This window comes from Mesitornis unicolor, unplaced genomic scaffold, assembly GCF_000695765.1.
Source record: "Mesitornis unicolor isolate BGI_N332 unplaced genomic scaffold, ASM69576v1 scaffold30777, whole genome shotgun sequence".
NCBI classification, from domain to species: domain Eukaryota; kingdom Metazoa; phylum Chordata; class Aves; order Mesitornithiformes; family Mesitornithidae; genus Mesitornis; species Mesitornis unicolor.
This window is the reverse complement of record NW_010196328.1, coordinates 142,139-159,023: the sequence shown is the minus strand read 5'-3', so window position 1 is coordinate 159,023 and position 16,885 is coordinate 142,139. Positions and strand designations below refer to the sequence as shown.

At 38.0% G+C, this 16,885-nt stretch overlaps 1 protein-coding gene across 3 annotated transcripts in view; it reads right to left on the bottom strand.

Annotated features, from left to right (window-relative positions):
* Positions 1-1,059: 1,059 nt before the first annotated feature.
* STAU2 (staufen double-stranded RNA binding protein 2) overlaps positions 1,060-16,885 on the bottom strand; it is a 144,764-nt gene continuing 128,938 nt past the window's right edge. For all 3 annotated transcript variants that reach the window (XM_010188438.1, XM_010188440.1, XM_010188439.1), the window contains 2 exons: positions 2,202-2,290; positions 1,060-1,352 (listed from right to left, as the gene is read on the bottom strand). In XM_010188438.1, coding sequence (XP_010186740.1) covers positions 1,259-1,352; positions 2,202-2,290 — 183 coding nt within the window. In that variant the 3' untranslated portion in view covers positions 1,060-1,258. The remainder of the gene's footprint in view (positions 1,353-2,201; positions 2,291-16,885) is intronic.

Here is a 16,885-nt window from a genome sequence, read left to right as displayed (position 1 = left end):
TGTATGTTTATTGCATCAGGTTTACATAAAATAAAATGTCTGTATTTTGGATAAAGTACTTAAATGCCAAGTTGACTAGTCTAACACAGTAAGTTTGTAGAAGGTGGTGGCACGGGCAAAGGTAGGTTTGAACCCTGGCTTTGGCATGGTAGCCAGTCATTCATTAGATTGTAATTGGGTTTTTTTTCACTTCATTCTTTTAGTTGCCTACCTGTGAACAATAAAGAAAGAGACAACACTGTCATTGTACACATGAACTGATGTGGTTTTACTGCATTTGGCCACACACTTAGAAGAAATATGCTGGTAAAGAGCAGCCACAGGTCTTATCTCTGCTGCTGCCCCTTCACAAAAGAACGATCTTTACAACAGTTTTCTATCCTCAGCTTGATGATGTTGCAGTCCTACCTTTTGCTCTTGGTCCGAATGCAGAGATTAAAAACACTCAGTTGATGCAAATGGTGGGTTGGTACAACACACAGAATGGGGTGTAGATGTGCTTCACACAACAGAGAGCAGAATTGAAGGGGAAAATGTTGCCTGGAGGCAAGACGCCTCTCTAATTGATTATGGCAAGGAAAATAAAATACCATATCTGCTTTTTTCCTGGAGTATATCAAGACTGATCATAACTAACATCTGTTCATGTTAAGCAAATACTTGTCATGATTTAAACTTCTGTTTGCATACAACTCTGAGCAGTGCATCTTAAAGTCATACGTATTCATATAGAATGAAGAATGCATAATGTCTGCGTAAAAAGATAAGCTGTATGACTATATATGAAGACAACAACTACAATTCTCACAGCACTGTCATTGGTTAATTTTAAAATATTCAAGCATTATTTAGAAAACAGTAAGCTGAACTTAAATCTACACTACGAAAAATTGTATAACTGAACCAATGCTGACTTGTTTTCCTTAATATTAATAAATTTTAAAGTTTTCCTTTTTTCAAAACACTTTTTTTAAAATCAGTTGTTATTTTAACCTCCAGTAACATGATCAGACTTCTTCTGCCTCTGGGCAAGTGCATTATGTTCTGATCTTGAGTTCTAAGGGAAATGTTCAATTTTATTTTTTTCCACAGTTGAATAAACAGTACCATGTATACTAACTCCTGTGTTAGAATAGTGTTGTCTTCACATAAGACTCATATAATGCTATTAGTCATTCATTTCCTTGTACACATACACCCTATTGCGTGTTGACAGGTTTATAAGGATGCAGTGGCAGCCGTGGGTGCTGGGAAGCTCCTAGACGACAGCCTTTGAATCCTTGCAGTCCTGAGCGATGGTGCCTGAGTTAGTCTGTTTATTGTCTGCTTTCTCTCCCAGATGCTTGACTTGTCTGAAAGATTAATACATTAACGAGAGTGGTGAGGTTCAGGGTTGCACATCTTTAAGACATGTTTATTAGCAGATGGCACATGAGATTCAAAGGTCACTGTGGAAGGTAACATTTTAAAGTGAAACAACAATATTTATGTTCAAATACTATGCTGGTGAGATCATATGGAAAAATGTTTCTGATTAAATTAGTTCATAAATAGCCACAATATATCTATTGAAAATTCAAAATGCCACTTTTAGCCTTCTTTCTCTTATTCTTTTAATTCCTAATTTATTTTGTAACACACTACCTTCTTACGTAAACAGACTAGCAGCTGGGAAAAAAATCTATACCGGACAGACAATCCCAATTTCTCAAATAATTGAAAATCCAGTGTGAAGCTTGGTTTTATTGTCTACTACTTAAAGCTAATGTTCTATAAGAGTTTTTTAAGACTTTAAGGAAATTTTAACTTTTAAATTCTCTAGTGTAAAATTCATCTTGTGGACATAAGGACTTATTAGCAGATATAGCTATCCTTATTTGCAGGCAATATCATGTGCTACAACACATTTGACAAAAATCATGTTATGCTACTCACACAGAATCCATACAACGAAAAGAAAATCCTTTTCTTTAGGATTTCCATAGGACTGACTGTCTCATAGCTCATAAGTAAACATTATCAGTATCAGTAATGCTAAACCTGAAATCTTGTTTATCCTCTCAAACTGTCACAAACTCTATGTAAATTCCAAAGGAAATATTTTTGCACAGGTTTAAAAGGGCAACTAAGCTCTTAATTAACATTTCTTATCTACCATGCCACACAGGCATTAAAATTCAGGGGATTTAAATGGTACTTACTTTTCATGTGATCCATTTTCAACTTTCATAGCCCCTTCCACTGGATCCAGTCCTTGTTCTGAAAACTGTTTCAAGGCACTTAACGCTGCCTAAAGAAAAAATGAGCTGTCAAAAAACCCACTGACACAACTGTATTAACACCTAATGAAGGTGTGCATTTTGATATTCTAGATTTAAATAATTTCCTTTATGTTGAAGCCATTTAGGCTACAGAGTTAACAGAGTGGGTATATAACAGCTCCATGATAAACAACTGTGCTTGTGCACAGGTTTGAGGATATCTTCTTCTTCTTAGATACATGAATGACTTCCATTTGTGTTAATGTAAGTGCTATCAACTACCTGAACTACAAGAACATGATATCACAGAATCACAGAATCACAGAACGTTAGGGATTGGAAGGGACCTCAAAAGATCATCTAGTCCAATCCCCCTGCCGGAGCAGGAACATCTAGATGAGGTTGCACAGGAAGGCGTCCGTTTTGAATGTCTCCAGAGAAGGAGACTCCACAACCTCTCTGGGCAGGATATCTTTTTATGATTCTTGCCTTTCTGGCCTGTGAAGTCTCTCCAGCTTCCCCATGTGTTTTCCTAGAGCCCACAGTTTCTGGAGCTCCTACAGACAAACACTTGTCTTGTAGATGATTGCAGAAGGTGTGAGCAATGGGAAGAGGGTCAGCAGGACACTGCCAACACTCCAAGGCCAGATGTCTAACAACACAGCAGACTGATGTCTTAGACATAGGTCAGGGAAATGTGCTAAACAGGGTGAGCCAATGTGGGATGACTATGAAGCATTGGCAGTAGAAGAATGATCAATTTTTAGCTGATGTTTTCCTGCGCAAGTGCATTCTTTACAGACCAGCTTCTCTCTTATCTTCATGAGACCTGCTTTAGGGCTCAAAGTTGTTCTTCTCTCCTTCCGAATCGCTTTGACAGACAAATGATTTTTTTTGTAATTAATTTAGCAAAGACTGATTATGAAACTCTCAGACACCACGTGGCTGACTTTGTAAACACACCCAGCAGTAAAATAAAACAGTTGAGGACAGTTCTGTCTTCAAGGTGAAATGCTATCAAGAACTTAAAAATTATTTTTCTGTTTAATCACTCCCACCTAAGATGCATTCAGCACTAATCACAGGGAGGTGAATGGCAATTTTTCACAGACATGGGCACTAAGGTAATATCTCAAACACTAGAACTGACTGCAGGTCCTATGGCACTTTCTTCATGGTGAGGCATCAACTGCTGTTCAGAAAATTGGAAGTTGCTCTCTTCTTAATTGTTGGGAATTCATGTCTCTATCTTAACTTCCTATTCCTCTTGGAGAGCAGGGACTGTGTCTGAAACAGGACCTGCCATTTTAATGAAGTACTAGATTTGCTTTCATACTAGCTCTTTGCCTGGATTCTCTCTCTCCCTGGAAAGGTATGTTTATACAACTTAAATATTATTAGACAATGTGTATTTTGGTGCGATGAATAACAGCACAAAAATTGCCAGACTGTCCTAAAGTAAAGGACTGTGAATTCCAGATTTGTCTACAGTAGTGACTAGCTGCTAAAGCTTCAGAAGGCTGTACAAGGTACTTCCCATCCATAATGCATAAAGGTGGAATCTTTTGAGTCTGTGAAGTTTTATAGTTTTTGCCTTAGCAAACAAATAAAAAGCAAAGCATTTCCTGAAGTGTTTTGCTAAACCTCAGACTATCACTGTTACTTACCCATCCACTCTAACTTTACCATGTGTTCCGGGCCCTGTGCTAAGCTAATGTGCTCTCTACTTGTTCCTTCTTCCCATCCATTGACATAATTTTCTCCTTGATCTTAAAATCTCTGCTGCTCGCATCATTCTTTTTATCCCTTTTTCATGCTATGGCTAGAGGCTGAGCTTCAGCTTCATCTCAGTAGCAACTTTTCTCATTACAGGATCTTTCACTTTTATCACCTATTGAGTTCTCCAGTGAATGAATTCTCCCTTTCCTCATTTCTTCTGGCTTTCTTGACATTTTGATATATTTGCATTTTTTTATAAGACAGCTCTTTCTCTGCCACCTCATAGTGGTAACTCCCTTGCAGTTTTAGACATGCGTTTTCAACTCCTATAAGCTCTAATCACCATCTGCCTTTCCATGCTGGATCTTGACTCCACAGCAAAATAACTGTTTGTTCAACCCAACTAATTTCTTCTAGTGGCAAGAAGGGTTTCCATCTACTCTCAACTTCTCTGTTTGCTCAGGTAACGCAACACTTTTCTTCATCCGTTTCTATCTTCTCCTCTTCTCCCTGGGATCCTTTTCAGCACAATGCAAGCACTAGTCATCATGTGAGAAAGGGGAACAATTTCATAGAAGCATAGAATCCCAGGTTGGAAGGGACCACAAGGATCATCTAGTCCAACCTCTTGAGGTAAAAGTATAGTTTAAATGAGATGAGTCAGCACCCTGTCAAGCTGACTCTTAAAACTGACCAAGGTAGGGAAATTTACCACTTCCACAATTTGGGCTCCTGTGCTTTCTTGTACAAGACTGTTTCTATATTGCACTTCAGTCTGTCATGAGTTAGCAATCAATTCCATGAGTAGGGACTGGCACACAAGAATCTCCTGTCTTCTTATATCCATGTTTCCTGGTGCACATTAGCAAAACTATCAGGATCTCCCTTCTTATGTACAATAGTCCAAAAACCATTACCAGGCAGCACTGTAAAGAGAGAAGGAAGCTGAGACATCTGCTCCTCCTACACAGTTTTACTGCTACCTCCTCTGTTTTTCAATCCACCTTGTTTACTTTTTCATATCCATTCTTAGCTTCCGGGTCTGATGTGTGATTTGTAAACTTGTTGTGGAAGAACTGTTTGTTCAGGTTATTTGTTTGTACAGTGGCTTGGACGAAAGGGCCCTGATCATAGCTGGTAAGGAGTAGAGCCAAGTAATGTTTCATTTAAGATTAGATCACAGATTGTTCATATGGTATGCAGAACAGTCTGCTCTTGATCAGTGGTCTCTGAAATTCCCAAATCGTCAAGAGATTAATTAGACCAACTCGAACTTCCCAATTCCTTCTAGAATTGCTCTGAGTACATCTGTTACTTACTACTGTTTTACTCAGAGAACTGGCTATCGCAAGGCATACCACATAAATTACAGAGCAGCTTTCAGGGTTGCTTTGCAGAAAATCTGCTTTGGAACTTTCCGGAGGAATATTAGCCACTGTCTCAATAGAAACAGATCATGAGGGCACCTCTTCTCTTCTAACATCAATGGAATACTGCGATATAGAATAATGAACTCTTTGCCTGTAAGCATGGATCATTACTAAATGAGTGTCAAGGAATTAAATATGGAACAATTAGAGGAAACATACAAAATGAAGGTATGATCAAGGTGTTTAATTATAAACAAGTTTAATACCAACACAACATCCACATCCTAATGCTTGTATGTGGTGCAATCTCGTTTCTCTGTTTCACTCTTCTTCAAGTCATGCCCTTCCCAAACTGAAATGTGATATAAACAATAAAATCTCAGATCTGTTATGTTTCTGAAGCAAAATATCAGAGAGAGGAAGCAACAGGAAAGTAGTTCTATACTTGTATCCCTGACCTTCCAAGTAAAGGTGTCAGGCTGTTTATGTGGGCACTGTTGAAGAGCCAGCCTTTACACTGTCCCTCATTGCTGGGCTTCTCACCTTTGCTGCTCTGGCAGCCAATGGTCTCTTCAAGAGCTCATGCTTCCCACTACCGAGTCCCCACACCCCACATGTTCTGCCTCAGTCCCACATCTTTTCCAGGTCACTCCAGAGCTTCTGGTCTTCCTCTCCTTACTATCCAACCCAGAACTCTGACTTCCTTTACAGAACAGGCAGTCACCTCTACAAATGTCCCCCTACGAGGCCCCTACTTTTTCCTGCTCCTAAATGTTCTCCCACCCAGGTTCCCCAGCTGCTCACAGCTCCCAGATCTGAACTTTCTTTCCCCTAGTCCTCCCAACCTCCCACACCTCCCAGTCACAGCTGTAGAGGTGAGTTTGAGGACTTAGTGTCCCAAAGCTAAGCAACTATTTAAATTTGTATGTATTTAAAATTATTGTTCTTGGTGATTGTTGTTGTTTTCTCTTGATGAAGAAGTTTTTAATCAAGTTTCCACTTGGTTTTAACCTGTCCACACTCAAAATTGCATGTATACAGAAATGCACAAAGGGAAGATATGTTTACTTGTGTGGACTTACATACATACACACAGATGAAGACCTTCCAGTTCCTAACATGTTCCAGGTTTATTTGCGATCTGATTTTTTTTTTCATGGAACTATGTGTCTATCTCCATAAGATACCTGTGAGGGAAACCTAACTGCTTATATCTTCATTTTTGCAACAACATTTGAATTTTGGGAAAGATTCTTTCCATTTTATAATTTATATTTTTTTTATATTTTATAATCCCTTTTGTGGGATGTGACTGAAAGGCTGTGGATGAATGGTAGAGGGAGCCTTGCAGTGTCTTAAAAACTCTTCCTTTTCTTTCTCCCATAGCTTGCTTACATTTTGAAGGATCAGCAAAGCTGAGAGAAGTTGGTAAGTAAACAATACTAGGATCTTATCGATGTCCTTAATGTTTCTCCTCTCCCTGTCATGGCCCTAGGCAGACATGAAGATGCTGGATTCAAGAAGGAAGCTGGTAGCTGAGAGGCTGTGACCTGAATAGTCAGCAGGGTGACACAGAGCCCAAGTAATCTGCAGCGAAGAAGAGTTACAAGCAGACATTGGGCTAATTTAATCCATGATTCAATTCTATTAGTCCCAACAGATTTACACCACTTGGCTTAAATGTAACTTGTGAGTGGCAGATAACTTGGGTTAACTGAAAAGGAAAGAAAATAATGGAACATTTGACAGTGAATCTGGTGAACAATTTCCTCTTTTAAAGACTCAACACTTCCTTCCATTGATATTTTTCTTACAATAAAGCATCTGCACAGATATAGAGAAATTTCTCTCTCCCCCAGAAGATTTTACAACTGTTTTGTGAGTGAAGCCCCATAGGTTACAGAACAGATGTCCTTACACATTTCTTGTATCACTAGTTTTCTGTGTAGCTACAACAGTGCCAAAATTACGATGCCAACAGGATGCACTGCACTGCTAGCTGTTTGTCTTGGCTGCCATTTCCATTATTAGTATGTGTGTGTATCAGGATGAGGATGGATGTTTCCAGTCATTTTTTAGCTTTCCTCAGGTCAATTGGCAATTAATAAATAGCATTGAAACTTGTGAATATTCTTCCTGTTTCTCACTCTGGGGATTAAGCGTCTTATAATGACAATGTAGTAACATTAGATCATTCTTTTAGCAAGAACAGCAGACAGGCACTACACTAGCCCAAATGCATTTAAGAACCACATCCTCACAATAAAATTTTCACGTTTGTTTTAGCACAGTTTGTGGTTTGTGTTTTTCCTCTTAAATCTATATTGCATTTCAGATTATTCCATGAAACCAAAAATTGTAAAAGTTTGTTGTTCTCTGTGGCCCTTCCAGTTGACTTTACCAAGGAGGTCTGAGACAATCCTAATAAACACACTGCTTGATACTGTTAGTTTACTAGTGATATGTCTCCTAACATCAGTTTTATAAGTATATGAAAAATGTTTTAAGAGTCAGCTTGACAGGGTGCTGGCTCATCTCATTTAAACTATACTTTTACTTTGAAAGGTGGGACTAGATGATCCTTGTGGTCCCTTCCAACCTGATATTCTAGGATTCTAGGATTCTATGATGATATTTATCTTGGCCTTAATCAGTACTTTCTGAAGACATAAAATATGGGCAGAAATAGTTATGCTGCAAAACTGAATTAAGTCAGTAGGTCATTAAGAGTAGGTCATGAAGGACAAGATTTTACTATCTTTAGTAGCTGGGTCTTAGTTAAAGGTTGAGTTTGCAGAGTCAAGTGACTCATTGTGTTTGCACCACCTGTAGCCATATGCCACATACATTAACAAGTCAGGCTGTGCACAAGTTTAGGCTTGAGAAAAAGCTTGCATGTCCGGTTAAAATAATAGACAGATCTAACTCTAGTTCTCAATTTCACTTGCAAGCCAGAAGCCTAGACAACTGCAAAGCTAATGCATGAACAAAACTGGTAGCAAGTGTATTCATGATCAATGTTCATCTCTTTTCTAAGCCAAGAGAAAAAATGCACCCCAAGGCAGAGAAGTACTTCCCCTCTCCCTGACAGTTGAGGCCTCAAAAGGCAACATCATCTGTGCAATAACACTGCAGCAAAGCTGTCTGCATCACCAATGAGATACACTTCATGACTTTTTAATATGTGGATTTAAATTTCACATTTAAAGGCTATTGAAAAACCCCAACAATATCACAGCTGTAGAGGTGAGTTCGAGGACTTAGTGTCCCAAAGCTAAGCAACTATTTAAATTTGTATGTATTTAAAATTATTGTTCTTGGTGATTGTTGTTGCTTTCTCTTGATGAAGAAATTTTTGACCAAGTTTCCACATGGTTTTAACCTGTCCACACTCAAAATTGCACATATACAGAAATGCACAAAGGGAAGATATGTTTACTTGTGTAGATTTACATACGTACACACAAAGTAGCTAAAATTTGACTCCTTAGCATATCCATTTGGTTCTCTTGGATTTACCGGGTTGGCCACATATAAGCTAAACAAAAACTAGGAGATGAGTATTGCAAACAAATCGCTTTCTCCACAGCTTCTGTTGTAAATGAGTTTACTATATCACAAGCAATAAATTCTGCTAGTTTTCACCACTCTCCTCACAATATGCTGTTCTCTCCAGTTGATTAGATTTCATGTGAACCAATGTTAACATCTGTTTAAAAATTAAAGTCAGAAAGGCTTTTCACATTGCACAATGTAAACCTTAATTAAATGACTTTAAGCCCTTTCCTCACACAGTTTATGATATGCATGAAAACCACAGTGTTATAATCTGATTAACTCATGTAGTTTACATGGAAATAACATTTTCCAAACTGATTAATCTCTGCACAAAGGCATAGTCACCTGATAGGCACTACAATTAAGGCAACTCATTGCACCTGTCAAGAGAAGGAGCTCAGAGGATAGAAGGAGTCCAGTATCTTCAAACAAAAAATGATGATTCACAGATGTAGCTTAGAACAAGTCCCACATAGTAGTTAATGCTACCCCCAGGCAACTCACGCAGCCAGCAGTTAAATGACACACAATCCACGTACAGCCTGACCTTGCCAGCCTTCTGGGGATAATCCTAAAGTAAGGATTAACTGTTCTTAAACAATTTTTCCAATATATAAAGCAGAGCTTCTGTCAACAACATCATGCACGTCACCTTCTTCCACCTAGTTTTATCAGACACTTCTATCCATTCCTCCGTGCCTTTCAACATTCCAAGAAGTGGATGGAGTGAAAGACACTACCCAACAAGGAATTTTATTTCTGTAGGTTTTAATCTTCAACAATCTACTTAAGTAAAGGAACTGCTTGAGTTAACAAGAGAGAGAGTTAGTTAGGCATGGCTTATTTTAGCATGTGAACCACCACACTAGAAATCTGACCACTAATCTTGAGACTATACAATAATTCCAGAAGTAATGATTGGCAAAGCATTCTCTCAAAGCCCAATAAGGAGTTGCTTGACCATCTGAGGTGAGACAGTTCTACTGCTTTAATGGTGTTACAAGTGTTTCTGGACACAAAGGGGAAAAAATACTGAAAAGCACGTAATTTTTAAAACAATTAGATGATATGCTTTCATATGAAGAGTATTTGATAAATAATACTGAATGTCAAACTTAATGAACTTAACACTAATGTAAGAGATTAATCCAGCATGGAGCAGCTAGTCAGGTTGCCAAGTTTAGGTTGCATTCTTACTTGTGGGTAGGAATAAGAGATGAAAGGATTGCTAAAAGATCTGTATGGGATGCAGAGAAGAAATGTTCTTAAATCTGTGTCTTTTAGACTCTTCCTTCTTCACGTATTCTCAACTGCGATGAGCAACATTTTCAAGTGCTACCAAAATGCTGACTTTTGCCTACTTGGAATCTATGCTGGAAACCAGTAAGTTGGCACTTCTTCATGAACATCTTGAAAGAGCTTTCAGGCTCCATGCCAGTATCTACTGAGGTGTGTCTACATCCTTTAACAGTGAAATGAGATGAAAGTTTGGCCCCAGTGTCAGCAGCTGAAATAAATCCTAATCAGGCCTCTCCTGTCAGGTAATTTCTTTACCTTTTCAGTGTATACTCTTCAGTCTTTACTGGTTCTGGTCTAAAAGTTGGAAGTTCTTTTAAAGTAAATTTATTTCTAAATTCAAACTTTGTATTTTTTTCTTCAATTGTTACAATTTGAAGAACAAAACCAGAAAATATAATGCATCATCACATTTTACTTATCAACATGGAGAAAACTATTTTAAAATTATATTTCCACATGTTTACAGTATATATACACCAGAATTTCACCAGAAAGCAATTACTCTTCAAAATCATCTTGCCTCTAATTTTGCATCCTCAGTCAAAAGCTATTTACACACTAACTTTCAGAAGGAGGTAGACATCTAAGCAATATAGGTGTTTTTGATAATTAGGGACTTCCAAATAAGAGCATTTAGTTGGCCAATTACTGTATGGATAGGTAGAGGTTTAAATCATGTAATTGAGATAACACTCAAGCATGGTTGAGAAGCTGCAGACAAAAATTATGGGAGATTTTAAGAAACATGGCTTTAAACCTAAAACTGAAAACAGCAGAACGTGTATCCTCAGGCAAAATCCTGCACCAGCAGGGAAGAAAAGCCATGAATCACTGTCTCTTTCATCACTGATGGCTGGAAAATATCCTTGTCAGCTGTGTTCTCAGAAAAATTTGGTTTATTTATTTATTTATTTGTAGGCATTTCTCCACATCACAGACATAGATTTGCAAGTCCACTGTCATTAACCCTATTTGTATTGCATGAGATTTTGACCTCTTGATTTCAAATAAGTGGACTGAGGTTCTCAGCTGCATAAGAGTTCACAGTTACTTCTAAAATACGCTGCAATAGACAATACTCTCCATCTGTCTGACCTCCACAGTTCCATCCTGCTTTTAACATCACTACCACAGCCTTCACTGCATAGCTAGAAGTACATAAATGGTGCAAAGACCATGCCATTTCCACCAGAGAATGGGCCCTAACCCGTATTAGTATAGTGTAGATGTAGCCAGAACTAGTTTAACAAAATGAATGAGCTCTAAACTGAGCTGTATTTAAATAAGATATAAGCATTTATTCTGTCATTTAAGTGGTTTTCTTAGGCAACTGCTCATGCAGAGTGGTCAAAAAATTGGATATTAAGAAATTTTTACGAATTCTCAAAGATCCACACCAAAATTAGTATCCAAGAAAGTTCAATGTATCAAGTATTACTCAATGCTTACTACAACATGGTTACTCTTGCATGTAAAGTGAACTGAACCTGTAACACTCACTAGTGTTTAAAAGCTTTCAACCTCTACTTGCAAATATCCTTTTCTTCATGAGACAAAATTGCACTAGGGACCAGAAGTAGTTTTATTATTTCTGTTTTTAAAGAGAAGGAAATCAAAGCAAAGAGAGAGTGCATGAGGACATAAAGGGCTGGCCTAAGGTCAGGTAATAAAAGTAAGAGTAAATTTTACTAGTTTACATGCATTTCATCATAGCCAAAGATAGACAGAAGGAGTTCTGAAAAAAGGTATTTAATGATTGAAAAGAAAATAAGTCTTCAGTGTATTCAATTTTAATTCAAACTCTTCATTCCTGTCACTATCACCCAGCAAGCTAGAAACTTTCCATTAATGCTAAACACTTTCCAAGACATAGCAGAGAAAAAGTCTTCCGTTTAAAAGAAGAGGGCAGGTGAGAGCTTTTAACATTTTTTTTTCTCCTGAAATATTCCAAAGATTATTTTTCCCCCCAATTGTTTTACAAAACTGTTTTTTGTCTTTAAAGCTTGACATGTTTCCATGGCTAAGACCATACAATTTGCTTTAGACATGGGGGTAATTTCCTAAATATCAGATTCCTTGGTTTTAGCAATTTTAAAATGAAAGAATGTTTGTTCTCTCATACCAAGACCATCACCTTAAATTTTAAGTGTGTGTCAGTCTAAACATGACTGGAAAGTTTGGTTTGAAGACAAAAGCAATAGACTTTACTTAATGTGAAGGGCTGCCCACATTGGCTTCTTCAAGCAGCACATTATAGCTGGAACAATGGGGGAGTTTAGGGCTGCAGATTCTTGCATTACAACATCTGTAATGAAGCCCAGGTACTAAATTGTATCGTATGGCTGCTTCTGTGTAACTCTACTCCTGTGGCCCGCATATCAGCATTGAGAGAAGGATACTTCCACCCCCAGAGCCCTAATGACCAATCCCCCTCTTCATTCTCCAAGTCTCATTTTACAAGCATGCATGGACATCCAACAAAGTACCAAATCCAGATTGACAGCTAAATGTGTTATATTTAGCATATGTGGCATGTAATTAGAAATTTGAGTGCTTCCAAAAGGCAAAAGTTTTTGATTCTGATCTCAGAGTATTTTTACACTGCATTAACTGGTATTTTTCTCCTAATTGAAGTTGATTTAAGTGAGATCAGAGTCAGGCCCAAGAGCTACAGACCGAAATTCTCCTCTGAAGTAGTTCATAATGTAATTTTGTCCTTGCTAACTGTTGATGGCTTGTCCTCATCTCATTTTAACCTACAACCATCAGCTCCTTTAATGGAAGTGTCTATAAAGATCTTCTCTAAAATACGCTTTTCCAGCACACTTAATGTCTTTTAATGTCTTTCCAATTAAATCCAGATGTGAAAGGCTTAAGAAACAGTTCTCAGGACTGAAAAAGATGACATAAATCTTGCAGCTGACAGAGATCCCACTGAGCTCAGTTGGGGAAACTCACAGAGGACTTCTTGTGGGCCAGAAAAGCTGCTGGGTATAAAGACAGATGTGCATACTCCTATTAAAAAAATTTAAATAAAAACTGACTCCTACAATGAGGTATCCACAATTATCAGGGACATTACTAACTCAATCCCTCAATGTGCTGAGCACATCCTGTGCGGTACAGATTTCCCTCAACTTTTCGGGAAGTTTATCAGAGTTGAAGGGGGTCACATCTGTTTGGGAAAGAGCCCTTCACCTTTCGGGACTGCAGCTCTTAAATCAGTGTAGGGGCTGATTCTGGAAAATGCTGTCTGTCTGAGTCTTGTACTGCTATCAACAGGGAGACAATGTACTCAGTGAAGTGAGACACTGAATTTCTGCCCTCTCTCCTTTACCTCCTCCATAATCAGGTTAGCAGATTAAATTGTGGTTTCATTACAGAAGAGTCCCACAAATGTGCTATTACTTATAAATTCTTACCAATCTGATGGGAAACTGGGCATTCCTAGTAGCTGACTACCACTGCAGGGCAAGTGCTCTTTGTGCAGCTGTCAATTGGGGTTTGTTTTGCTGTAATCACTTGTACACTCTCAGGGATTTTTTTATTTTTTATTTTAACAATAGTAGATCATCTTATTTTGCCCCTCCCAAACTGTTTGTAAATGTGGGCTCAGCTCAAGCCACATCTTTCAGAGAGACAGGAAACAACCCCCCACACACAGTTTGTGTTAACCAAAATTTCTAGAAAACTGCCCAACACTAACAGCTTTAATACTTTCCTAATGTCCTGCTACTTTCTTATTTATTTTTTAAATTGGTAAATTATCCAGACAGATCAGTGATTTTTAAAGACCTACTTCCTCATGAGACATCAGAAAGTAAAAAGGAAAAATGTTCCAGGATAGAAGAAAAACCCATTTCTAACTGAAGATAAAGTTTGAAACCATTCTCATTAGTGGCAGGAACCTCAGTAGAGACATTTTATTAATTTCATTTTTCTAATGCCCATAAAAAGGTTTAAGCACAGTTTGGTGTCATAAGTAGGTGTATGGAAACAGGAAACTAGATACCAGAATTAAAGGACAATCTTATATACTCAAGTGCAACAATAAGTGGTCAAGTACAGGATTTGGACAATAGAGCAGGCCTAACATAGAAAGCGGTAGACTCCTAACAGAGACACAAGAGCACTTCAAAATAAAATTCCTCTAGTTCTCCACTTGCTTTATTTTCCACAATGGCCAGCACTTTTCAGACTATCACTCCTGCACGGCTGAAGGCTGAATCTGACGCCCACCAAAATCAGTGCTCTATGACCATCACTCAGGAGACACAAGCCCTTCCCTTGGAATGAGCTGCTGTCTCCATGAGGATCCCACTCTTGGCTAGCTCAGGGAATGAGCTCAAATCTCCTGTGCTTTGCTGCCAGGGACCACCAGGCCAGCTCTGATTTATAGCTTTTTCTTTGCAGTTTTATGATACAAGAATGTTCACTTGTAATTACAACAGCATTTTGTTGGCTCCCTGCCTTCACTTGGGTATGCACAACACCATATCCTTCATTCCAGCCTTTCTATGTCAAGACCCAAAATCTGAGAAGAAAAGGACATCAGAAGTGTTATGAAGATGATGCAGATCTCACTACTCCTCAAAGAGGAGACTCATACATACTTGCTGGAGGGACATATGACCAGTTGGATAGGACACTGAACTAGGAGTCAGGAAGAGAATTGGTCAAATTTCCTTCTCAGAAAAACACTAATTCATGAAAAAAAACCTTTTTATGTGAATATGCCAGTTTTAAGAAAAGATTTTCCTAGAACTAGGATAGACTTTCCAGTCAAAATATCACAGACAAGCGCCATGCATAACCGCTGGGCTAATGACTATTCTTGTTGTGGCACATTCACAGTTGCTTGTTCTTCTGCATGAAAAAGTGTTAGGAGGTCTCTAGTTTATTTCAAATTGAATGAAAATACTTGAACTCCTGACGTGTTTTGTAGGATTAAAAAAAAGCTGTTTAATTTAAAAGACAGTGCCACTAATCTGCAGTATGACCTTAAAGAACCACTTTAGCTTGTTATTTTTCAGACATATACTTAGATCCTGACTTTGAGACCATCAAGTAGTACCTTTCCATCACTTGTGGTATAAATTTGATTTTGCCATTCTCAGCAGAGGTATACACTTCTTCAGAGGAAATTCCAGGTATTTTAGGTACCATTTAATAGTTAACTGTCAAACAATTTCCAAGTCTTTTAAACAAAGAATACTTCTGTGCCAGCTTAATTTATAGAGCCATATATGTCCCATTTAAAGTGACTGTGATTAAGAAGAAACACTAAGCTTAGATTTTTCTACTAAATGAGAAACGTTTAAAGCCAATAAACTCTATCTAGGATTTTAGCTGAGAGATGAAATAAAGGGCACATTTGTTCCTGGTCACTGAATTTTTAACCTGGGTCTGTTGCTCCTGCTGTTAAGCTCCTGTACATTCCTTACTAGCCCATAACGTCCAGCAGTCCCAGTTCTCAGTGTCTGGAATTAGAAGGGAACTGAAAAATAAAACCACTTTTGGAGAAAAGCTAGTGTATGGTGAGTGCCACATATTCTGACAGAAGGTGGCAACTGAAAAGGTTAATACTTTATAAATGGACTTCTTCCACAGATTTTTTTAAATTTTAGATAAGATGTATAAGTTCCAACTTACATTTTTATCTGAGGATTCTGACAACATCTGGAAAACCTGGAAGATGATGCTGAATCTGGTGGATAAAACACAAGCTGTACTTTGTGTTGCTCTTTAGTATGGGAGAGGTTGAGGCTTACACTTGGACTCAGATTTCTATCTCAGGTATGAGAATACTTTTCAAGTGTCCCAAAGTTTGCCTTTCTTATACGGCAAGAAGGAAAGAAAAAATCCTAGTTTTCTAGTAACAAAAGAGCTATACTTCTTCTGTCCCCTCTATCCCTTTTCAAGCTTATATTGATAATTTTAATAGTTCTTCTTTTTTATAAGTAAAATATTTTAACCTGTCTTTTTGCAACACAGGAGCAGTATCATGACTTCATTGCTTCTCCTTTTACCTCAAAATCACGTGAGGGTATTTGAGTATTTCCTAAAGGTGAAATAAAAAACTAATCTGCCATCAGTGACTCATCACTCCAGTGATCAAGTTAAATGACAGCATTGCAGAAAACTCTAGTAATACATATTTTCCTCCGCCTAGTCCAGTGCTACTATTTTACACCCAAATTCAACCATTTCTTTAGCAAATGCATCTTGACGTGAAGGATTTGTCTTCATCTAAAATCTATAGCAGCTACCTTTCTATTAACTTTGTGAAGCGGTAGATGTACTTTTAAAAATTATTTTATATTTTCCACTGCTTGCAGCTCCCCTTTTTAATGGAAAGGCCAAATCTACCTTCAAATTCAGCTTCTACTACCATTTATATGTTGACTTAAGTAGGAACTGGCTGTGTGCACCTGGATTTACTCTACAGTCATTAAGTCCTACTTCTGGCTGCCACTGCAATAAGGTAAAAAGATTAAAAAAAGAGTACTAACAATGTGGTCAGGCACCATGAATACTGTCCTACATGCTTCTCCCAAAAGAAGGGTGTACCTCAGGTACTACACAGCTCAAAAAGTGCTTAAAGAGAGATGCTAACAAGCAGGAACCAGACTTCTGCAGAAACTCTGACTTCTTAAATTCAGGAACCTCTCCAACTGG